The 25,411-nt window shown below is 38.9% G+C and overlaps 2 protein-coding genes across 3 annotated transcripts; both read right to left on the bottom strand.

Moving 5' to 3' along the window:
• Positions 1–705: 705 nt before the first annotated feature.
• Positions 706–9,799, bottom strand: LOC109135288 (uncharacterized). Its single transcript, XM_057393984.1, has 3 exons — positions 9,681–9,799; positions 1,602–2,094; positions 706–1,532 (listed from the first exon to the last, which is right to left on the bottom strand). Exons 1-3 carry the CDS (start codon positions 9,797–9,799, stop codon positions 816–818), a joined length of 1,329 nt encoding a protein of 442 aa, XP_057249967.1. The 3' UTR covers positions 706–815.
• Positions 9,800–14,332: 4,533 nt separating this feature from the next.
• On the bottom strand, positions 14,333–24,718 carry LOC104907496 (fatty-acid-binding protein 3, chloroplastic). Of its 2 annotated transcripts, none has more exons than XM_010696432.4 (5): positions 24,416–24,718; positions 22,997–23,098; positions 15,265–15,420; positions 14,954–15,168; positions 14,333–14,777 (listed from the first exon to the last, which is right to left on the bottom strand). In XM_010696432.4, the coding sequence occupies exons 1-5, from the start codon at positions 24,657–24,659 to the stop codon at positions 14,616–14,618; spliced, it is 879 nt and encodes a 292-aa protein (XP_010694734.2). In that variant the 5' UTR covers positions 24,660–24,718; the 3' UTR covers positions 14,333–14,615. The 2 variants fall into 2 exon arrangements, with proteins under 2 accessions (XP_010694734.2, XP_048498858.1); XM_048642901.1 differs by lacking the exon at positions 24,416–24,718 and adding an exon at positions 22,201–22,282.
• Between the last annotated feature and the right edge of the window lie 693 nt (positions 24,719–25,411).

The following is a 25,411-nucleotide window of genomic DNA, read 5'->3' as shown; positions in this document are numbered from 1 at the left end:
GGCAGTACTGCCCGTAGAGGTCGGTATCCCATCGCCTCGGATCACCTTTTATGACTTCGAGCAAAATGAAGAAGAAAAGCCTGTCAACCTCGACCTGCTGCCAGAAACAAGGGGCAACTCATTGTTAAGGTCGATCCGCTACAAGCAAAGAGTAACTCGGCAGTTCAATCGTCGAGTCAAGTCAAGGCCGATCCAGCTCGGAGATTGGGTGGTCAGGAAAGTCGAAGCTACGGGGCTATCACATCTAAAAGCAAGCTAGGGGCCAACTGGGATGGTCCTTACAAGTAACCAAAGTCATCAAGCCTGGTACATTTCAGCTCGAGAATCCTGAAGGCATACCACTTGCTCGGCCATGGAATCTGGACAATCTAAAGAAATACTATGTATAGTCAATTGCAATTAGGGGCATATAGCCGAGATACTGGCCAGACGTGGCATGTAGTCACTCGGTTTGTAAGACTTAACCAGTCAATCTTCTAAGTTAATAAAAAGACTTAACCAGTCATTTCAATTGTTCGAATTAAACTTAACCAGTTTTAAGTGCTCGAATTTAGTCCGACCAACTATATTCTTCGAAACTTAACCAGTTTCGATCGCAAGCTGTTCGAGTTAAATCCGACCAGCATTATCAAGCAAAACTTAACCAGTTCGAGAATCTATACTTGAAGCAAAAATTGCAATTGACAATAATAAAAGGTGCTCGGATAAAATAAAGAAGACTTTTCATTAAAGTTAGAAAAATATTACATCCTAAAACCTTGGTACTACCAAGGCTAAGAGCAAAAAGAAAAACAAAATACAAGTCAAAACAAAGCCTAAGCTGCAGGGGCGTCGGTCGGATCATTGGTGCTTCCATGATGCTCCTCGGACCTGGCCACCCCTTGGTCTTGTCCCTCATCAGCCACCGCCTCTTCCTCAGCATCCTTTTCATCATCACCATCATCGTCATCATCCGAGAGGCCAATATGCAGTTCAGATAGGATGGCCTGATCCTCCTCCTTCAGAAGAGCTTCGTAGCTCCCCATGACCTCGGACCAAGGAAGAGAAGGATGCGATCTCTCCAGGGCCGCTTTCATCCTCTTGAGGGCGCCATCTACCCCCATTTGCTGGGCGGTAGATCCGACCTCGTTGACAAATAATTCGCAGGCTTTGGTCTCCTTCCAGCCAGCGAACCACTCATCTTCGGATTTCGAGGCCTTTTCCAGCTCGGCCAACTTGAATTGCAGATCAGTGATCTTGGTCTGCGCTTCCGCTACCTGGGCCTCGGCAGCAACCTTGGCGATCACAGCCTCATCCTTTTCCTTGATGAGTTTCTGCTTGGCCTCGGCCCATTGCGCCCGCTCGACCTTGAAATCATCCTGATCCCGAGCAATGCATCGCTTGGCGTGGGCGAGATCCGCCTCGGCTACCCTCTGAGCCTGCTCGGCGGCGTGGAGCGCAGTGAAGTGTTTCTTGCCCTTGGCTTCCAAGTCAGAAACCTTCTCGGCCAAATGGACCTTGTTCCTGGCCACATTGACCAGCCGAGCGGAGAACTAAATAACAAAACAAATGGTCAGTGTAAAAACTTAAGCAAATTCACAAAGCAGCCGAAGGTAACTCACCTCAGCCCAACTGCGAAACAAGTCATTGGTCTCCTCCGGACCACTGGTCTGAGCGATGTACTCCCGATCGGGAGCGCTGTACAGGCACTCAACAGCGTTGGTCCAGCGAGTGTCGAGCCCGTGGGCATCCAGTTCGCCAAAAGGCCTAGCCAGGGCAAGGCTAAGCTCCTCCGGGTCGTCATGGGGGCCGCGAGCGGCCGGCGTGTACTGAGGACTCTGAACCAGTCGGAAATCCTCCGAGTGGACAGAAATGTGAGTCCCCTCGGATTTCTCCGCCCGGTCCTTTGGTCGGGGACTATTAACTTCAACAGACTTGGCTTTTTTAGCCTTTTCGTCCTGAGCCTTGGCCAGCGCCTTCTCGGTCTTGGCCACCTTATGCGGATCCCGCTCCTTCCTTTTTCTTCGAAGCCTTGGGCTTCGACGGATCCTGCAAAGTTTCAAGATCAGCTCGGAACTAGCAAGAAAGAGTACTCGGCCAAAACCCGAGACATACCTTTGGAGGGTTGGGGACTCCGATCTTTTTTGCCTTCAACTCAGCCTTAAGCTGGGCCGCCCTCATTGCTGCATAATTCAACTTCTCGGCCATTTCGGGATCGGATTCGAGGAGACGTGTCAAAGAGCAAGCTGCAAAAACAACCAAATATGAGAAATTGCAAGTGCAAACAAAAACAAGTTAAACAACCCCCTCGGCCGATTACCCCGGGGAAATGTCCGGCTCAGCCCGACTGCAGAAGCAAGTGCTCGCTCTTGAATAGCGGCAGCTCGGAATCCAATTGCTGGCACGTAAAACCTCCCCTCCTTGAACTATTTGGGCCTCGGTTTGTAAGTAAATAGCCGCAATGGCTTCCTCCTCGGACATCTCCGGAACCCTAAAGTTAGCTCGTGGTTGGGTTCGACATCCGGTCGGACTGTAGGGATCCCCCAGTCCCCTCCGAAAAAGATGAAGGCAAACTCTTTCTAAACCCTTTCTGAGAAGTGGGCAAGTCAAGCACCACCTTGTAGCCCTGTCGGGCTTGAAAATACCACCCCTGGTCCATTGTCCCCAGCCGACATCTCGACCAGCTTAAACATATTACGCCATAGTCTGATGGTTGGTCGGACGCTCAACATAGCACATACTGTCTGAACAGCAACAATACTTCCCCAAGAGTTCGGAGAGATTTGACTTATGCACAGATTGTAGGCGTTGAGGAGTTCCTTCACAAAGGAAGTCAGTGGAAACCGGAGCCCCATCTCCATAGATTGTAATACACGCGTACAGCCCGGAGGGGGGTGAGAACAGTGTGATGGGCCTCCGGTCGGACAAGCATATAGGGGTCCCTTATCTGAAACCTTGCAGCCTGCCCCCTCGAATCATCAATAAGAGCCTTCATCAGTGCAGGGAGCGGAAACTTAGACCCCGGTCCCCCTTTCGGATCCGGATGGAAACTCCGGTCGGCCTGAGGTTGACACTTCTTCGCTATCCGACATCGTCACCCTCACTACACCATCAGCAAGGTATTTATCTAAGTAACTGGCTTTAGAAGAAAAGGCCAGGGACACTTCCCAAGGGAAGGGAACAGCGCCTCGGCCTCTTCCTCTAGTGACGATGAGGGGCTCGGAAGCAGAACCGCGTCGGAACGGCCGAGGGGTCGGGGCAACTTATTAAGGTCGACACCAACGTTATTCCCATCCCCTCACCTCCTCGAACCGATTGTAGGGAGGTGAGGTCGGAGGTGTCACCGACTCGGACGATTCTCCCATTATTGTATTGACAAGGGAGTCGGCCGAGGTTATTGAAAAGAAAAAGCGAAATAAACTAAAAAAGCAAGAGCGTACCTGGTCGGACGACGGAAACCGGAGAAATTGCAGAAACTTAGAGAGAAGCGAGAGCTTTTAGAGAGAGAAAGTGAAGAATTTTTAAGAAGATTTTGCACAAATGAATTCTCTCTCCTCTCCGTACAAATATATAGGCGTGCCTCGGGACGCGTCTCCATAAACCTATCAGGTGCCTCCACATGGCCAATGGAAGATGAAACGTCAAAATTTCCAGAAAGTCCCATCCAGCTCAACTACCCAGCTGAGAAGCGCCATGTGGCAAGCCACTGGCTTCCAGCTCAAAGCCACCCTCTCGGGCTCAACAAGCGTTATCCTCGGTCGTTGGTCGGGCAAGAAGAAACCATAATTCCATCACCCTTTGCCCGACCAGGTCTCTACTCGCACCCTTCACTTAGCCAAGTTTGCTAAGTGCTAGGGAGCATCCGGTCGGCCTCTCCAGGGCATGTTAGCCCCTGTCCGAGCAGCGCCCGTCAATCCAGCACCCGGTCGGTCAAGTTGGGGCTCCATCACCCTTTGCCCGACCAGGTCTCTGCTTGTTCCCTTCACTTAGCCAATGTTGCTAAGTGCTAGGGAGCACCTGGTCGGTCTCTCCAGGGCTTGTTAGCCCCTGTCCGAGCAGCACCCTCCAATCCGGAACCCGGTCGGTCAAGTTGGGGCTCCACCACCCTTTGCCCGACCAGGTCTCTGCTTGTTCCCTTCACTTAGCCAATGTTGCTAAGTGCTAGGGAGCACCTGGTCGGTCTCTCCAGGGCTTATTAGCCCCTGTCCGAGCAGCACCCTCCAATCCGGAACCCGGTCGGTCAAGTTGGGGCTTCATCACCCTTTGCCCGACCAGGTCTCTGCTTGTTCCCTTCACTTAGCCAATGTTGCTAAGTGCTAGGGAGCACCTGGTCGGTCTCTCCAGGGCATGTTAGCCCCTGTCCGAGCAGCACCCTCCAATCCGGAACCCGGTCGGTCAAGTTGGGGCTTCATCACCCTTTGCCCGACCAGGTCTCTGCTTGTTCCCTTCACTTAGCCAATGTTGCTAAGTGCTAGGGAGCACCTGGTCGGTCTCTCCAGGGTTTGTTAGCCCCTGTCCGAGCGGCACCCTCCCATCCGGAACCCGGTCGGTCGAGTTGGGGCTCCATCACCCTTTGCCCGACCAGGTCTCTGCTTGTTCCCTTCACTTAGCCAATGTTGCTAAGTGCTAGGGAGCACCTGGTCGGTCTCTCCAGGGCTTGTTAGCCCCTATCCGAGCAGCACCCTCCCATCCGGAACCCGGTCGGTCGAGTTGGGGCTCCATCACCCTTTGCCCGACCAGGTCTCTGCTTGTTCCCTTCACTTAGCCAAGTTTGCTAAATGCTAGGGAGCACCCGGTCGGCCTCTCCAGGGCATGTTAGCCCCTGTCCGAGCGGCGCCCGTCAATCTAGAACCTGGTCGGTCGCATGGAGCTACTTTGCCCATTGTCCGACCAGGTCTCCACAACCCCCCTTTGCAACCAAGTACTAGAAAGCACCTGGTCGGCCTCTCCAAGGCTCGTTAGCCCCTGTCCGGGCTGCTTGGGGCTAAGAGCACCTGGTCAGCGCCTCCCCGACCTGGTCTCTTTTTGACCTCCCTTCATGGAGGTCGGCCTATTTGAATCGGCGAATATCCCGGACCTGGTCGGCGCCTCCCCGACATGGTCTCCTTTTGGCCTCCCTTCATGGAGGTCGGCCTAATTGAACCGGCGAATATCCCAGACCTGGTCGGCGCCTTCCCGACCTGGTCTCCTTCTGACCCCCCTTTCATGGAGGTCGGCCTAGTTGAACCGGCGAATATCATGGACCTGGTCGGCGCCTTCCCGACCTGGTCTCCTTCTGATCTCCCTTCATGGAGGTCGGTCTAATTGAACCTGCGGATCAAAGACCTGGTCGGCACGTGTCCGACCTGGTCTCCTTCTGGCTTTCCCTACTAAGGTTGGTCAGATGAAGGAATTCTACGCCACCAAGGGGCTTCACCCGGTCGGACGGCCCTTCTGCCCCTTCCCGGCGTGGGGCTAAATGTTTGGGCCCATTAAATCCTTCCAAGGAAATCATGCCACGTGGCACCGCCACCTAAGGATCGTGGGTCCCACCAGAATCACCCTATGAAAAGGTATCACCAATCCCCAAGTGAGCTGTCATGTCCAGCACACCACTTTATGGAAATTCTCACCACTATAAATACCTCTTGTCCCATCAATGCAAAGGTATTGAATACTCACCTAACTAACTTGAGCTTCTCACTCTAGATTCTCTCTCTACCTCAATCATCTACTGACTTGAGCGTCGGAGGGGCGATCCCGGAACAACCCCCGGGGTAGTTTTTCTGTGTTTTGCAGGTTTCCGGTGAACTGATAATCAACCCAGCTCGGACCTAAGAACTTGTTCAGCACAGACCATTAACCTTAATTTCTAGACAGAAACAAGTACTATTCTACCCTTTATAATACAATATTATCCTTTACATATAATATTATCTAATACACCCCCTCAATCTTTACGGGGTGAAACAACGGATAGATTGGTACGATGTTTAGTAAACAAGTTAGTAGATAGACTTTTAGTAAAAATGCCCGCAACCTGAGACTGTGTAGGAACATGTCGAACAATAAGACCTCCCTTGGCAACCATTTCTCGAACAAAGTGATAGTCAACATTGATATGTTTGCTACGATCATGATGAACTGGGTTAGCAGTGAGATAAGTAGCAGAAAATGGCCAATGTCAGCAAGAAGTTGCTTGAGCCAAATAGTTTCTGCAGCTGTGTAGGAAACTGCCCTGTATTCAGCTTCAGTGGAAGATTTGGAGACAGTAGGTTGCTTTTTAGAACGCCAAGAAATCAAATTCTTCCCAAGAAAGACAGCATATCCAGTAGTAGAACGCCGTGTGTCAGGACATCCTGCTCAATCTGCATCAGAATAGGCAATAACAACAGTAGGAGAATTGTTGCTATATAAATAAAGTCCATAATCCAGAGTGCCCTGCAGATATCTGAAAATTCTTTTCACAACATGAAGGTGAGTAGTACGAGGAGCATGCATAAACTGAGGCACCATATTAACAGCATAAGCAATATCATGACGAGTCATAGTTGAGTACTGCAATGCACCAACCATACTACGATAATCTGTGGGATTAGCAAGGAGTTCTCCATCAAGCAGAGACAATGAAGATCCCCTAAATCCTTCATAGCAAATTGAGAAGAAAGGACAGATATGAATTTGGCAACAAGAGGAGGACTACTACCAGTGAGAACAATGTCATCAACATATAATAGAAGAATAATGAGATGACCATGATATTTGAGAGTGAACATAGAAGTGTCACAACTGCTGCACTTGAAACCAATAGATAAAAGAAAGTTGCCTGCACTTGAAACCAATAGATAAAAGAAAGTTGTTAAACCTGGAGAACCAAGCTCTAGGGGCCCGTTTAAAATCATAAATGGACTTACGAAGACGACAAATATGAGTAGGTTTAGATGGATGAATAAAACCCGGAGGTTGACGCATATAAACCTCTTCATTAAGAAAACCATGAAGAAATGCATTTTTGACATCTAACTGACGAATAGACCATTTGAGAGAAACAACAATAATAAGAACCAAGCGAACAGTAGTAGGTTTAACAACAGGACTAAAGGTTTCAATGTAATCAATATCTGCCTGCTGGTGATTGCCAAAAACAACAAGTTTGGCTTTGAACCGCTCCACAGAACCGTCAGAATGATATTTAATCTTGTAAACCCACTTACAACTAAGTAGATTCTTATCATAGTTTCGAGGTACCAACTCCCATGTGTCATTTTTAATCAAAGCATTATATTCATCTAACATAGCTTGACGCCAACGTGAATCTTTAGAAGCTTGTTTGAAATTAGTAGGTTCAGACGCAACAATTTCAGTGTTTAAGTTCATTAAGACACGTGGTTTAGACACTCCAACTTTAAGACGAGTAACCATGGGATGGTTATTGGCAACAATGGGAGACGGAATAGGCGAGGAGGGTGTGGGAGACACCGGACTGGACGTAGGGACGGACGAGGGGGACGACCCGGGGGACGCGGACATGTGCGGCAGACCAGCGCTGGACCTAGCACTCGCTGGGCGCCCAGCAGGCGAGGTCGGGACAGAAGGTGCTGGGGCCTCGACACGGGCAGACGCGGGAAGCGGGATAGCCTCGACACGCGAGAGAGAGGACGGACTGGACTCAGGCTGCGACGAGGCAGCAGGGACCACGGGTTGGGGGACGACTACAGGTCTAGACACGGCAACCGAGGGATGCTCATGGGCCACATTGGTGAGGGGCCAGTCAACAGACAGAAGCAAGGGTGAGGTGTAAGGCGCATGAGACTGAGGACCAACCAAAGCACGATATCGGAATTTATGTTCATGAAAAAGAACATGATGACTAGTGTAGACCTTCTTGGTAGTAGGATCAAAACATCGATACCCTTTATATTCCAATGCATATTCAATAAAAACACAAGTTTTAGATTTAGGTTGCATTTTGTGATTTTTAGAGTCCGGAAACAAGGGAAAGCATTCACATCCAAATGTTTTCAAAAAATGATAGGAAGGGGGACGATGAAATAATTTTTCAAAAGGGGAAACACCGCCTAAAACCGAGCTGGGTAATCTATTGATAGTATAAGTGGCAGTATATGATGCATCCACCCAAAATTCAGCGAGAAAGTCAGAATGAATAATCATAGTACGAGTCATTTAAATAATATGACGATGTTTGCGTTCTGCAACACCATTTTGAGCTGGAGTATGGGAACAAGATTTTTGAAAAATAATACCAGTGTCAGAAAAATGGTGAAGAAGAGGAGAATTATCAAATTCCCTTCCTCCATCACTTTGAAATATTTTAATTTTGCAATTAAAAAGATTTTCAACCATCTTTCGAAACATAAGAAATTTGGAATAAGCTTCCGATTTTTGACGTAAAGGATAAATCCAGGAATATCGTGAAAAATCATCTACAAACACAACACAATATCGAAATAATTGATTGGACAAAACAGGATATTGCCAAAGATCACTATGAATTTCATATAATGGATATGTAGAAACATGTTCAACTGAATCAAAAGGTAAACGATGTATTTTCCCTAGCTTACAACCTACACAATCATCATGAAACTTAGAAGTACATGTGATCTATTTATTTGAACATAATTTTCCTAAAATGCTAGAAGATGGATGACCCAGACGAGCATGCCACACATCACCCGATTCCTTAATGGCTAGGAAAGCAGGAATTGAAGGCTCAGGAGGGACAATGTTGGGCTGAAGAGGGTAGACACCTTGCTTACTGGTTCCCTGAAGCAGAACTTCCCCCGTTATCTGATCCTTAACATAAACAGAATTTTTATCAAAACTCACAACACAATCATTTTCATGACACAACTTGTTAACTGATAATAAATTATGTTTTAAATTAGGGACAAACAGACAGATGATAAACGGAGGGGACAACTTGCAGTTTTTAAAGTTAAATTTCCAGTACTTTTAATTGGGAGTAAGGTACCATTACCAACTACAACAGAACTAGACCCAGTATAAGGAGTTTTGATAGAGAACGTATCATGCTGAGGAGTCATGTGAGACGCAGCTCCCGAATCCAGTTACCAGATCGAGTCATTAGCTTCACCACCAACAGACAGTGCAGCTAAGGCTCGAGTGACACTTTCTGAGGAGGAGGGAACAAAACTGGAATTGAAACGCTGGGGACAATAAGCAGCTTGGTGACCTGGAAACCAATACAAACCACATGTATCGGAAGTAGGGGTAGAGGTAACATTGTTACTATTTGCTAAATTACTCCCTGCAGACGACAAATTATTAGTAATATAATCTAGGCAAGGCATACTATAGGATGACAAGTTAGAAAATTTACTTATACCATTTGACCGTCCCTGATTACCATTGTTGTTGTTGTTTCCTCCAGAGCCACGATTATTATTGTTTCCTCCATTCCCACCATTATTACCCCGAGCATTGTTGCCCCCACGATTATTATTACCACCTCTGTTTCTGTTATTCCTTCCCCGATTTCTCCCTCCAGAATTAGTCTGGGAGGAGGAACTTGAACCAGTACCAGTAGATTTAATTCAAGTAAGGCATGATAGGATGAGGGATCAGATGCATCCTTAGAATTTATCAATCTTTGTTCATGCAGTAACAACTTGGGACGCAAATCATCAAAACTAATCGAGAATGGATAATGCAGGAGGGTAGTAACTATATGATCGTACTCAGAATCACGATCTAAATCAAAAAGGGTATACTGCACTAAATCCTGGTTCGACATAGGACACTGAATAGCAGCAAGGGAATCAACAATCACCTTAATTTCCCGTAAATACCCATCCATTGTTTGGGAAGCAGTCTTTTTAATATGAGTTAGACATCCCATTAATTCCATTGATCTTCATGTGGTGAAGAAAGAACGTGACTTTGAAAAAAAAGTTAGGTTATTTTTTTCTTTTTCTTTTTTTTTTTTTATGAAAACCTAAGCTGTGATACCATATACAAGTGTGGGAAATAATTGTGTTAACCTCTTGTAGGTTAACCTGACATTCACTATATATAGTGTTTACAATACAAACCTATAACTATGAAAGTACCATTCTACCCTTTACAATATAATATTATCCCTTTACATATAATATTATCCAATAGTTACAATCATCCAACCCAATGCCAACACATATGCATCAGACACCCAGATTATCCACCCCAGACTAATAAGCAAACACGTTAACACGATTTTACAAGTCATTCCATGTCCCTTACAGACTTCTTAGAGATTCCTGAAATGTTTTTGCAACGACTCAAAGGCCTAGGCAACACCCTTATAGATGTTGGTCGAGAATGATGGTTACCCACACCACCACACATTAAACTTTGATGGTTTTGCTCGGAACAATCATTCCTCTGCAGTAGTTGCTATAAGAGACTCTAGTGGGGATGAACTATGAGCTGCTATGTGCAATTTAGGAATAGTTTGACCTTCTAATAGCATAAGTCATGATGAGTCATAACTAATATCTCAATGTTGAAGACGATAGTTTAGTTAGGATTAATATCTTGCTTTATAGTTTTCAACTTTAGAGGAAGAATCAACTAATTATTCAAGACATAACAAGAATAAGACAACACTATAGGATCCATAAAAATCAGCATATTTGTCACAAAACCAATTGGAGATTTCATTTCCGCTTAGAACACATGCTTAGTAGGTTTTACTGGTTACCGACAAGAGTATGCAATTGGTCTACAAAAGACAGTCTTACCTTACTACTTCCTCCGTTTCTAAATAAGTGCAACATTTGCAGTGTTTACTATTCACAGTTTAAACTTTAATTAGCTTTGGTGATTTAAATTTTAGAAAAAAACATAGTCATGTGAGATCTTGTTAGATTCGTCTGAATGTGAATTTTTTTAATATCAACTTTTTATAATTTTTACTTATTGATAATTGAAGATATTAATGGTTAAAATAATATATTGACAAACGTGAAAACAGGAAGTGTTGCACTAATTTAGAAACCGAGAAAGTATTTGAGATAATGTTACCTTTTGAAAAGTAGTGTGAACAAAATGTGACCCTAGGATAAAGAGTGAGACAGACCATGTTCTTTTGAACTTATTTTGCCTGAACTGAACAGCACTGAACTGAACTAAATTGTATTAACATAATATTATCAATACTTATCATAATAATAACCAATAAATATTAACATAATATTATCAATACTTATTATTATTATTTATTATTTTTACATAATTGATTATTAGTTTTATTAAATTGTTTAACAACAACAACAACAACAATAATATTATTATTAATAACTGAACTGAATTTAAATTAACTAAAAAAATTAAATTAACTGAACAGAAATTAAATTTATTATTATTTATTATTATTACTATTATTATTAATAATATTATTTATTATTATTATTATTTAGTAATATTCATTATTATTATTATTTATTATTATCATTATTTATTATTATTACTTATTATTATTGTTATTATTATTATTTTTTATTACTTTTATTTTTATTATTATTATTTATTAATATTATTATTATTTATTAATATTATTATTATTTATTATGTATTATTTGTTATTTATTATTATTATTATTTATTATTATGTACTCCCTCCGTTTCCTAAAGATCTTCCCTCTTTCCGTTTAAGTGCGTTTCCAAAATATCTTCCCTCTTTTACTTTATTCCTTATTTGGATTTTTTTTTCCTTTTTACCCTCTCATGTCCCTATCATATGGTCCACCATTACATTATTAATTCAATTTTACTATCTTTCTCTCTCCTACTTTAACTCCTTTTTATTTGTTTATTTATCTTAACCCCTTTCTATCTCCTACTTTACCCACCCCACACCCCACACCCCACACAAGTGGATCCTCCTTGGTATCTGTAGGAACAGTAACAAGGAAGATCTTTAGGAAACGGAGGGAGTATTATTATTTATTATTATTTATTTATTCATGATTATTATTATTATCATTTATTATTATAATTGTTTGTTATTATTATTTATTAGTTATTATTTACTCCCTTTGCTTTTTTTATCGTTCTCACTTAAAATCTTGACACTATTTATACTTACTTACTAAGAGAGAATCTTCTCAAATTTTTTCAATTTATAAGAAAAAATATAGTCATGTGGGGTCTTGTTTGACTTGTTTCAATTAGTACATTATTAATATTGAATCGTTATAATTTTTACTAATATATAATGAAAGATATTTAAGTTCAAAAATGTGCATTGAGAGAGGTGCACAGGAAAGTGAGAAAGATAAAAAAAAACAGAGAAAGTATTATTTATTATGTATTATTTATTATTATCAATTTTTATTATTATTATTATTATTATTATTATTATTATCCATTATTACTATTATTATTTATTATTTTCATGACTACTATTATTATTGTTTATTATTATTTATTATTATAATTTATTAATTATAATTTATTATTATAATTTATTATTATAATTTATTAATTATTATTTATTATTGATTATTATTATTTATTATTATTTTTTATTTGTTATTTTTTTCATTTATTATTAATATAATACTAATATACTATAATTAACCAATGTAATAATAATAATAATTATTATTATTATTATAATAACAACAACAACAATAACAATAACAATAATAATAATAATATTATTATTATTATTATTATTATTATTATTATTATTATTAATAAAAACAATAATAAAAAAATAATAATTCATCGTTATAATTATAATATTAATAATGATAACAATATTAATAGTAATATTGAAAACAAAAATAATAATTACAACATAGACAAGATTGAACTGAACTTATTTTGGCTGAACTGAACTTATTTTGGCTGAACTGACTGCACTGAACTGAAAATAAGTCCAAAAAAACAGGGCCACAATGTCACATGATTATTAGCTTACACATGACTAAATGTGATCTGTAATTAATAGACTAGTACTCATAGATATTCTATTTGTAAAAATAAATTTTAAACTAAATTTTCTTCCAGAAATAAACGACTTGAATAGTTATAATTTTACGAAAATTATTTACATTGAAGGGTTTAGAACATGAATTAATCATCAGCATAATTCCTTCTCTTTACCACATATCAATTTGTGATTATATTCAGTTCACAGTGAAGCTAAATGACAGGCATTAGAAATGCAAAAGACGACTTAGGATGCGTTCTCTTCACCTTAATAAATTAAGTGTCAGGTCCAATAAGGTCAGATAAGTTTCAATCAGGGCAATAAGTTCCAATCAGGTCTAATAAGGTCCAATAAGTTCCAATTAGGTCTAATAAGGTCCAAATAGTCAATGATGAATAAATATTTATATATTGTCCATTATTTTATTATTCATATCACTATTAATTGATTATGTTATTACTAGAAATTTTTTTTTATTAGGAAATTAAGTCAACCCAAGAGCTAACCGTTACAAGGCTAGTAGCCTGTAGGAAACACCAACACATTGGCTGGTAAGGCATGCATAGCATGCTAAGGAAATACCCCACCATAATGCTGGGCGTAAGGATCGAACCCCTGACTTCAGGGACCAAGGGGGAGCGCTCTACCCACTTGAGCTAACTCTTGTCCTTGTTATTATTAAAATTTTAATTAAAGTACAATAATGATTATATCATATTATACTTGTATTATTGTCTATTATTTTATTAAATGTTTGTATTATTATCTATTATTTTATTATTCATAATACTATTAACTGATTATGTTATTATTAATTTCTTTGAATTAAAGTAGCACAATGTATAGTATTATACTTGTATTATTGTCTATTATTTTATTATTCATATAACTATTAACAAGACTATTAGATATATTAGTGGTGAAAGTTTAGATAGGCAAGTTTATAAATAGTATATTTTTTTTGTTAAATTGTTTATCGTAAGAGATAAATAATAATAAATATTTTTTTAAAGGGTAAATTTTAATTATTATTTCATAATAAATTTTGAGGGGTAGTACGTTAGGGGTAATATTTATGTTATAACTCATCAATAATTTTGTCTAATAAGGTCAAATAAGTTCCAATTAGGTCCAATAAGGTCTAATAAGTTTCAATAAGGTTCAATAAAGTGTAATAAGTTTCAATTAGGTCCAATAAGGTCTAATAAGTTCCAATCAGGTCAATAAGTTTCAATCATGTCTAGTAAGTTTCAATAAGTTGAATCAGATCCAATAAGTTGAATCAGATCCAATCAGGTCTAATAAGTTCAGTTCAGGTCCAATAAGTTCAGTCAAGTCCAATAAATTCAATTCATATAAGTTCAAGTCCAATAGAGTGAAAAGAATGCACCCTTATAAATTAAAAAACAGCCATGAAGAATGAACCCATTATTCGCTTGAAATCAATTAAATAAAAAAACTAAACCAACATCCAGAAATCTTAGCAATCTCCAATTTCTTGATCACGACTCTCAAGTCTCAACTGGACAATGTTATTTCAGCTTAATGATGGCTGCTGAGCTTGCACTAGCCTTTTAATGAACAACGAAAAATTAAAACAATGATATTACAACAGCATACATTGTTTAGTTGATACATACCCTTTCATGAAAAACTATATTACCAAGGATTCAGCTAGACAACTCAGGGTGTACCATTACTTCTTCAAGGTAATTGCCAAACCATTGGCGACTGAAGATTTTAGGGTAGGAGAAACTGGAGATTCCCCAAGGAACACATCAAAAAGAGCCTTTGTTACATTCAGTGATTCAATTGTGGCATCTACTTTTGTAGGTATCCCATTCAATGACACAGAAACCTGTTAATCCAATGAAACCAAAAGTTTGAATGAAATGTCAAAAAAGAAAGTTACTAATGAGCAGCAAACTCGGCTAAAAATAATGAGGAGAAACTTGATTTCTCAAAGTTCAACAACTTAAACACCATCTACAAACATAAAACAATAAATAAATAAATAAGTTCAACCAAACATACCAGCATCTGGGATGGTTCAAGCCAAGTTAGAAGAATTAAAGTGCCTTTCTTAAGAGAAAGCGCTTGGAAGATATTCCGGAAAGTTGAAAGAGCTAACTTATCAACATCAGTTGGTGCTTTTACTCTTGGAGAAACCGCTTCATCCAAGGCATCCCAGAAAGTTTTTCCATCTACGTCTCTAACCAAAGCAATTTGCAATGATTTCTCCAAAGGCGCTGCACATTAGATAATTTAACTTAGCACCAATCATTAAGCTACCCCCTCCTATCAGTGTACTATGTGTAGATAACACAGTTAATTGAGTTTATTACATTGATATATAGATTGGAACAATGCCAAATCCTGTTCAACTTCGGGTTTTGACTTTCCTTTCCAAGGACTCAGTTCATTCAGCAAGGATGGATTTACATAAAGTCCTGCTGCATACACCTTAACGCCAATAATTGCAAAAACTTTTTCCCTGTAGCCTGAATTTCATCGCAAACAAATAAATCAACAATGTTGATCATCTCATCTAAAAGAAAAATAGGAATTTATTGAAGGACATCAGCAAATAAACAAATTCTGCAAAAACTCGAAACGTCGACTAAGAAGGCAGAATGATCCTGTATTATTTTTTGGATTACAGCTTTACATTAGTTAGTTAGCAAGTTTGTTAAGTATGTTATAACTTATTTCCACACATGTTGCTTAATATAAAAGCTCATGTAATAGATCCTGTCAGCTGTAATCTTTCATTCTCTCTGAAATAATAAACACATTCTGCTTTCTCTCTAAATTTCTTTCTCTATGAAATGATCTGAACATCACTAAATAACATAGTACCAGAGCTAACTGAACAATTTCGATCCTTTTCTCGGTCAATTCAAGCATTATTCTTCATTACTTGGTGAATTTCATCCTGAATCCTGGTAATATTTTTCTGAAATCTTGCTTCGAGAATCTGAATTGTTGATTTACAGTTGTGATTCATCTGTCATCTGAAAATCCTGGTTATTTTGCGTAGATTCTTGTTTGAAATCTCTGAAATCTTACTGAATTTGTCTGAAAATTTCTGAATCCTTGTCTGAAATTCCTGATATCTCTGCAATTCTTCTGAAATCTTGAAGTCCTTCCAATCATCTTTTAAATTGTTGATCCTATTCTCTAAATTCTTGTTATTCTGATCTATGATTTCATAAATCTTGAATCCAAATTGATTGATTACTAAGTCCATTATTCATTGAAATCTGCACATCAAGTGTTTGCTAGTTTGCAAAACTTAAAAACTCTAGCTACTTCTTCAATCATCTTTTCATGTGAATTCATCAATCCTTCATCAAAATGCCTGAATTTGAAAACTCTACATCTGAAACTCCAACTCTTCAACCTAATCAAGATCCTACAAGTATCTTTTACGTTCATCCATCGGATGCTAATTCAACACAAATTGCTTCTGTGATATTCAATGGAACTAGATTTAGTGACTAGAAGAGATCTATGATGATTTCTTTATCTGCTAAGAATAAATTGTGTTCTGTTGATGGAAGTCTAGAAATACCCGATAAAAATAGCAATGATTCTACAGCTTGGGAGTGCTGTAATAGTCTTGTTATTTCTTGGCTGTTGTCCAATCTTGATCATTCAATCAAGAAGAGTGTACTATTTTTTAGTACAGCAAGAGAAATTTGGAAGGACTTGGAAAACAGATTTGGATATTCCTCAATGACACAGGTTTATTCAATTGAACAAAAGTTATCTGATATTAGCCAAGGTTCTTCAAGTGTTTCACAATTTTACACTGAGATTAAAGGTCTTTGGCATGAATTGCATGACGCAAATCCAATACCTTACTGCACTTGCGAGAAGTGTACCTGTAATCTGACACAAAGAGTACTCACAAGAGACCAGGAGCACCCTCTCATTCATTTCATGATGAAACTCAATGAGAGTTTTTTAGTTGTTAGAGGAAACATACTCATGAATCAGCCTTTGCCTCATGTTGCTCAAGCATAGGCATAGGCATACAGGATGTTTGCCCGAGAAGAAAGACACAAAGAAGTTTCCCAGAACCACTGGCATTTATAGCAAACAGAAGCAATGGTTACAAATCTTACAACAACAACTTTCAGAAGTCTTATGGTCAGAACAACAAGGCACAGACAGGCAACAAAAGGCCAGGATCGACTACTACTACTACTGCACTCAGTGTAAGATTCCAGGGCATAACTTGGAAAGATGCTTTAAAATCAATGGATATCCTCCTGGTTTCAAAGGTCTTAGAGATAAGAGAGTAGCAGCTATGGTAACACCTGATACATTAGCTGATACACAAGAATTGAAGCCTGATTCCATCTTAGTTGATCACGTTTAATCAACTCATGACCCTTCTGAACAAACAATCATCCAATGAAGCAGAACAACCAAGTGGACATGCTATGATGGCAGGTACTTACTGTTTTGTATCCTACTCTAACACCAGTTGGTTACTAGACAGTGGTGCTACAGACCACATTTGTTCCACTTTGGAAAATTTTCATGATTATCAACCTGTGTTGGATGCTAGCTACACTATCACAATACCAGGTGGAAGCATAATTCCACTTAAACACATAGGTTCAATTCACCTAAACAAATACATAACACTACATATTAACATAATGTTTTACACAAACCTGACTTTCAATTCAGCCTTATTTCTATTCATAGGTTGTGTAAAGATCTTAATTGCAAAATTACATTTACTCACACTCAATGCTTTATTCAGGACCACTCTCTGACAGGTCCCTCAATGCTTCTTGGTAACTTGAAAGCTGGACTCTACAATGTTGAAGAGTCACCAACTACATCTGCCACATCTCAAATTTCTTCTGTGGTTCATGTTTGTGTGTGCGGTTGATATTGCCAAGCTATGGCATCTTAGACTAGGTCAGTTACCTTTTTCTCAAATAAAACATGTTATTCCTGAGTGTGATGTTAAGTCTTGTATTCATGATATTGTTTGTCATGTGTGTCATGTTGCCAAACAAACTAGAAAACCCTTTCCCACCAGTGATATTCACAATGTCAAACCTTTTGAACTTCTACATATAGATGTGTGGGGTCCCTATAGATCCAAAACACACAGAGGTAGTAATTTCAATTCCTGACAATAGTGGATGATTTACCAATGGGTGCATTTACTTAAACTGAAATATGATGTTGTGCCTATTTTACAAAGCTTTTGTCAAGATGTTGCCACAGAGTTTAATGCTAAAATTCTTTGTGCGAGATCTGAAAATGCTAAGGAGCTAGGAGAAGGAGACATGAAGAAAATTTATGCCAGTTTGGCTATAATTCACCAAACTAGCTGTTCAAACAGCCCTCAACAGAATGGTACTGTTGAAAGGAAACACAAACATCTGTTAGAGAATGCAAGAGCTCTAATGTTTCATTCTAAGGTTCCAACTAAATTTAGGGAGATTGTGTGACTTGTGCTGCATATCTCATCAACAAGATACCTCTGAAAAGACTTCAATATGTCACTCCTTATGAGAAGATGTTTTCGAAGTCATCATTGTAAGATCATTTAAAAGGCTTTGGGTGCTTATGTTATGTGTCTACTGTGAAGGCACACAGGACCAAGGTTGATCGTAGAGCACAACCACGTAGGGGTGTGCACAAACCGGTCCGGATTGAAATTTGGACTGCACCGGACGGGAATTCGGACCGGAGCCGGTCCCCAATCCGCCGAATATCATGATTTCGGTCCACCGGTCTTGTCAGGTCCGGTCCGATCCAAACCCGGAAAATTCCGGTCCGGACCGGAATTTCTATTATTTTAGTAAAAAAAAGTTTATATGTTAAAACAAATTAAAAGCTAGAAAATTAGAAACTTAAAAACCTACTATTTATTCTTTTAGGATTGTTATTATTAATATTATTAATTTTTAGGAAAATTTGTCAGAAACAACCTTTTATAAGGAAGATTTTGTCAGAAACAACCTTTTAAAATTTTTTTTGCCAAGAACAACCTTAAACAAATTTTTTTTTGTCAAAAACAGCCACATGATGTCATTCCGGTGTTGACTCATGTTTTCCGGCATTGACTTTCTTAAGTACCCCAATTAACCCCCTTTTCCCTCCAATTTTAGAGAAATCACAAAACCCTTTTCCCTCCCTCATCTCATCTAAACTGATTCCATCTATTTCTCTCTCTCCCCCCCCCCCTCTCTCTCTCTCTCTGTGTGTGGGAAACTCAGAAATTCTTCTAAACTCGAGAAATTTTGCAAAGAAATTCTTCAAGGTTTGATTCCATCTATTTTAAAAAAATATTTTTTCTTTTTTGGAAAAAAAAAATTCCGGTCCAAGAGGTCTGGGACCCGGACCGGATCGGAAAAATTCCGGTCCTGGTCCAAGGAAATGTCGGATTCCGGTCTAGCCGGTTCCGATGTGTGACCGGTGCACGCCCCTGCAACCACGTGTTCCTAGGGTATTCTGTCACGCAGAAAGGTTATAAAGTCTTTAATCTCTCCACTCAACAAGTCATTGTATCTAGGGATATTGTGTTTCATGAGAGACATTTCCCATTTCGTATTCGGTCTCAACTCACTATTGGTGTTGCTAAACCTATTTTTGATCCTGCTGCTACTTGATGTATTTGATGAAGATTACCTTACATCCTTCTCAGTTCCTATCCCACATTCTTCTTCCTCTACATCTTCTTCCCACAATGATACTTCATCATCCAGTGATTCTTCATCATCTGAACTAAACACTCCTGAAATAAACACTTCTCCCACTTCACATTAACAAAATGAGCCACCTGTTGCCTTAGATACTACTGACTTAATTGATCTTAGTCATATCATTCCCTCACAGCCTACTCCTACTCTTAGACATTCAACCAGAACTCATCAACTACCCTCTTATCTCAAAGATTATCATTGTCATACAAGTACTACATTCACCACTTGGTGTAATCTAGTTGCTTCTTCTTCCTATCGAGCCCCCCATAAAGCCTTTCTTGCTTCTCGCTCTCTTCAAATCCAAGAAACTCTTAACTATGATGAAGCAGCAAGCAAACCGGAGTGGATATTAGCCATGAACAAAGAAATCCAAGCCCTACATGACAATGACACTTGGAAATTGGTTGATCTTCTTAAAGGGAAGAAACCTATAGGTAATAAATGAGTTTACAAGGTGAAATAAAAATCTGATAGGCCTTTAGAGAGGTGCAAGACAAGGTTAGTAGCTAAGGGCTATGACCAAAAATATGGCATTGACTATGAAGAGACTTTCTCCCCATCAGTCAAAATACCCACAATTAGGTGCATTATAGCACTGGTAGCAAGCAGAAAATGGCCTATTTACCAGTTACACGTTAATAATGCTTTTCTCAACAGAGATTTGCATGAAGAGGTCTTTATGAAGGTCCCTTCTGGTGTTCCTAATCCTCTCAACAAGGTCTGCAGACTTAAGAAGTCCCTTTATGGACTAAAACGAGCTTCTAGGCATTGGTTTGCCAAGCTTGTTGGTGATGTGACATCTCAAGGATTCAACAATCCAAAAATGATTACAGCATGTTCATCAGAAGATCACATCACCATATAACTATTGTTGCAGTTTATGTTGATGATATCCTCTTAAGTGGAACAGATTCTTTTGCTATTGATGAGTTGAAAGCTTATTTACTTTATGGGCATTGAAGTGGGGTATACCAGAAGGCATCTTATTTACTCAACAAAAGTTCACTAAGGAACTTCTCTCTGAATATGGTTTTGACCTATCCAAGCACCCTACTACTCCTTTACCTCTTCATCTCAAATTACAAGTTGACTCTGGTACTTTACTTCCTAATCCTGAAGTTTATAGGTCTCTTGTTGGTAAACTAAATTTTTTAACCAACACTAGACCAAACTTGGCATATACAGTTCAGTCTTTGAGCCAATTTATGCAACAACCTAGAACTTCTCACCTAGCAGCTTTGCATCACACTCTTAGGTTTATTAATGCTACAATTGGTCAAGGTATTTCACTTCAAAGAAGTGACCAGCTCGAATTACAAGCCTTCTCGGCTGCTTGTCCTAATTCTAGAAGATATGTCACAAGGTATATACTCTTGTTTGGTAAATCACCTATTTCCTGGAGATCAAAGAAGCAGGGCACTGAATTCACAACCATTCAACCATGGCTTCTGAAGTTACTTGGACACTAAGACTATTAGAAGAGTTGGTTGTCACCGATCTTCAACCTATCACTTTGCTAGAGACAATCAAATTGCCCTCCACATTGCAATGAATCCAGTGTTCCATAACGGGACCAAACACATTGAAATAGACTGTCACTTCACAAGGGAAAAGGTATTAGAAGGACTCTTACAACTATTCTATCTCCCTACACAGTCTCAACTAGCAGATGTGTTTACCAAGATAATTCCCGCTCCTCAGTTCAAGCTTTTACTCTCCAAGTTGGTTAAGTTTGTTATAATTTATTTCACACATGTTGCTTCATATAAAAGCTCATGTAATAGCTATTATCAGCTCTAATCTTTCATTCTCTCTGAAATAATAAACACATTCTCCTTTCTCTCTCTACATTCACTAAATAACATTATTAACTTGGCATGTGATACTATTTTGCCTAAAGGGGATGGTAGCCCAGCTACCATCAAAGGCGAGCCCAACAACATGAATGTACAGCACGGCGTTATGACGTCATCCGTTAATCCCACTAATTCTCTTAAAAAATTGAGGTAATAAATAGTTCACCCACTAATTCTTTATCTAGCTTCTCTCACTAGACTTGATCCCTTACTGTCTGATACTGACTTGAGCGTCGGAGGGGCGATCCCGAAAACACAACCAGGTAGTCTAACTCTTGTTTTGCAGGTATGGCATCTCCTTCCGATGAATGGTACCTCAAACCTCATATGCACTCTCAGATCCCTAGTTGAAAGTTTTGTACACGAAACAAATCTCAACTTGCAAAAAAAAAAAAAAAAAAAAAAAATAGATTAAATAACCAGTCTCGAAGACAGGCTATGTTGCATAACATAATGGCCACTAGAGAAAGTTTCTTACTAGGATGACATGATATTCTGCACATTCAATCTTTAAGCAAGTTAAGTGGTGAACAAAGGGCTGGTTAACTGTCTACTGATACGATTAGACAAAACACTAGGCTTAAGTCTCCCCTGTTAGTTGCTCGTCTTAGTTGTTTAGGCGATTCAGTTTTCCTTAATTTTTAATAATAGGTAGGTTTACTATACTACTATCTTGGTCTCTTACCATTTTTCAGCGACATTATCCACATCTGCTATTGCTAAGAACAGGTTCATGCTGCATTTGCAGTTTCCATATAGTTCAGGACCTGTTAAACGAGCACCTCAGGTCAGTTGCAAGTCCAGATCTAGGATAGTGTTAAGCCGGTTTTTTTTTGTCAACTTTCAGGTCAAGTCCTCTTCAAGTAAGTAGAGAGCATTCAGATTACAGGATCGGTTTATGTTTTTTTGTCAGTCAAGATAGGCATATTAACATACTTCATCTGTACTTTTGAAGAAGAAGTGCGAGCTAGATGTCAACAGTAACATATAGATTATGTTATGTACCTTCTGCAACAACTAAAAAGTAGTTGCATATAGCATATGACAAGAAGAAATGAGTAATAAAACAGAAATTAGGTCCTTCATTGCTCATATTACACAATCACAATAAAAATAAACAGAAAGTAGGTCCTTCATTGCTCATATTACAGTTTACACAATCAGAATTAAAATAGAGCATATAAGTTATGTTCAATGTCAGAATCACGAGACTACAACGTTATTTGTAGGAAGTAGCTTAAAACACTGCTTCAAGTGCGTCTGTGTCCCAAAATTGTAAGTCATTCTAAGCCTCCGTTCTTTTGGACTAAACTAATGAAATTCAGTTCAGTTCAATTAGTTTCCTCACGTAGTTTTCATTCACTTCGGTTCAGTTAGTTTCCTCTAACAGTTTTCATTCACTTCAGTTCAGTTCAAACAAATTCAGTTCAGTTCCGACAAATTCAGTTCGGTTTGGTTCAGTCCAAAAGAAAATAGCATACCAGTTCCAAGCAAGGACAACGAACTTGAACAACCAGGGAGATATGCAGATTTTAGGAATTTCACACTGGTTGCAGGTTCCTCTGCATATTCTGAATTCCCAACTGCATCACATTTTTGAAAACATAAGAATAAGTCAGCATCACAATGTCGATTTGGTGCAGAGCAGACAAGAGGAGCGGAATAACATGATAGTTTTCTCTGCTCTCCTACGCATTTAAGTTAGATACTACTCCCTTTACAACCATTTTTCATGTGACGAAACATCCATATTCAAAAGCCTTTTATTAGGTAGCTCAATAAAATGACTTGAGAACTACAGCTTGAAATTTGGCAGAAGAGCGATAATATAATCTCGAATTTAGTGGGTCCTTTTTAGTTTTTTCTGGCACTTTATGTTAGAAATAAAGGCATCTGCTGCAAGATGACTCTCTTTCCCAGACATTGTGTTAAAGGACAAGTAAATCCGTGAAAGCAACCAAGGCAATGTAAAAAGAACTACTGAGCACGCTGTAACACAACTCCATACAATATTCATAACAGTGTTCCGCAAAGTGGAAGATAACCACCACAAGCACGTTATCTTGGTTCCCTAACTTGATCGTGTATTAGTTTACACTAAATTGCACCATAGTCTGCTACTCAAAAATTTCCTACAATGATTTTTTCTCCCAAAGACAATGCTTCTCGTGAAACTCTCATTAAATAATAATGAGAGTAACTTTAATTTACCCCTTCCTACTAGTGCAGAAGCCGAACCCAGTTAAATATTCTACTTCAAACACTTCCCTAATTCATCCTTACGACCAATCATTTATTTTGATTTCCCACTACCTCCTAAATTCAGCAAAATTGTACTTGGACACGGGCATGAAAATACATAAACTTATCACAATAATCAGCAATATTTGGACATGTCGCAACTGAAAAATTCCCAATATCCTTGCAAATTAGAACCAAACATTTGTTTTGATTTCCCACTACCTGCTAACATCAGCAAAACTATACTGGTAAAAGGGCATGAAATTCCATAACTTATCACACAATAATCAGCAATATTTGGATCGCAAGACTCGCAACCTAGAAATTCTCAATATCCTTACAAGTTAGAACTAATCATTTTTTTTTTATTTCCCGCTACATGCTAACATCAGCAAAACTATACTGAAACAGGGGCATAAAATTCCATAAACTTATCCACAACAATCAGCAATATTTCGAAAAATTCTTAACCGAAATATACCCAAGTGAAAACGAACCTGTGGGCATCTCTCTTTTCACCAAAACACAAAATTCTAAAAATCAAAGAAATTCACTTGTTCATTAGCAGCATTAGCATTAGCATTGGCGTTGTTCAATTCTAAGAACAAAATTTGAGTGAATGTTAGGCAGGAAAGTAAAAAATTGAGCATGAAATATACCAGACGACGAAGCATAAACCTTGGAAGGGAAATGGGTACCAAAGTTTCTGCCATTTTGGAGAGAGAATCGAGAAGATGTTGTGGATAAGTGAGAGAGAAAATGGGTTTTCTGGGTTGAAGAAAAACTTTGGTGAAATTGTGGAAGAACGGTTTTTGTTTTGGAAATGAATTGGAATGAAGAGAGAAGTAGTGCGGATGATGAGGAGTAAGCAATTGGCGCCGTCATATCGCCGATCCCAATCATATTGGATTGGAAAAAATATAATCGTAATTCCTTCTCTTTTGTGTCTTTATTATTGCTTTATTTGGTCAACTTCTATTTAGGCCCTCTTTGACATTAATCAGCCTTTTTTATGTGGTAGTATCAAATTACCTACTCTATTGCATTCCAAATTTGTCTTCTAGGTAATTTATAATTCAATTTGGAGTTCGTATTGTGTCGGACTCGTCCGACACACTATTCTCGTCGGACCACTTCAGTTAGAAGCACTTGTGCTTCAGTTAGACCCATTTGTGCTTCAGTTAGACACACTTGGGTTTCAGTTGGTCTTTATTTTTTTTCAGTTGGTCTTCATTTTTTTCAGGTATTCTTCATTTTTTTCAGGTAGTCTTCATTTTTTTATTTCAGGTAGTCTTCAAATTTTTTTCAGTTAGTCTTAATTTTTTTTTTCAGTTAGTCTTCATTTTTTTTCAGTTAGTCCTAAATTTTTTTCAGTTAGTCTTCATTTTTTTCCAGTTAGTTTAAATGAAAGTAATTTAGGTCTAAATGAAAGTAAGTTAGGTCTAAATGAAAGTAAGTTACCTCTAAATGAAAGTAAGTTACCTCCAAATGAAAGTAAGTTACCTCTATATGAAAGTAACTTACCTCTAAATGAAAGTAAGTTACCTCTAAATGAAAGTAACTTGGATTCTTAGTTTTATTATTCTTTCATTTAACAACTAACTAATATTTAAAAAAATAAACACTAACCTCTGCTTTCCTCTCACTTTCTCCTT

Source organism: Beta vulgaris, chromosome 4 (assembly GCF_026745355.1).
Source record: "Beta vulgaris subsp. vulgaris cultivar EL10 chromosome 4, EL10.2, whole genome shotgun sequence".
NCBI lineage: Eukaryota > Viridiplantae > Streptophyta > Magnoliopsida > Caryophyllales > Amaranthaceae > Beta > Beta vulgaris.
The sequence above is the reverse complement of the archived record's forward strand: the minus strand, read 5'-3'. Positions and strand labels throughout refer to the sequence as shown.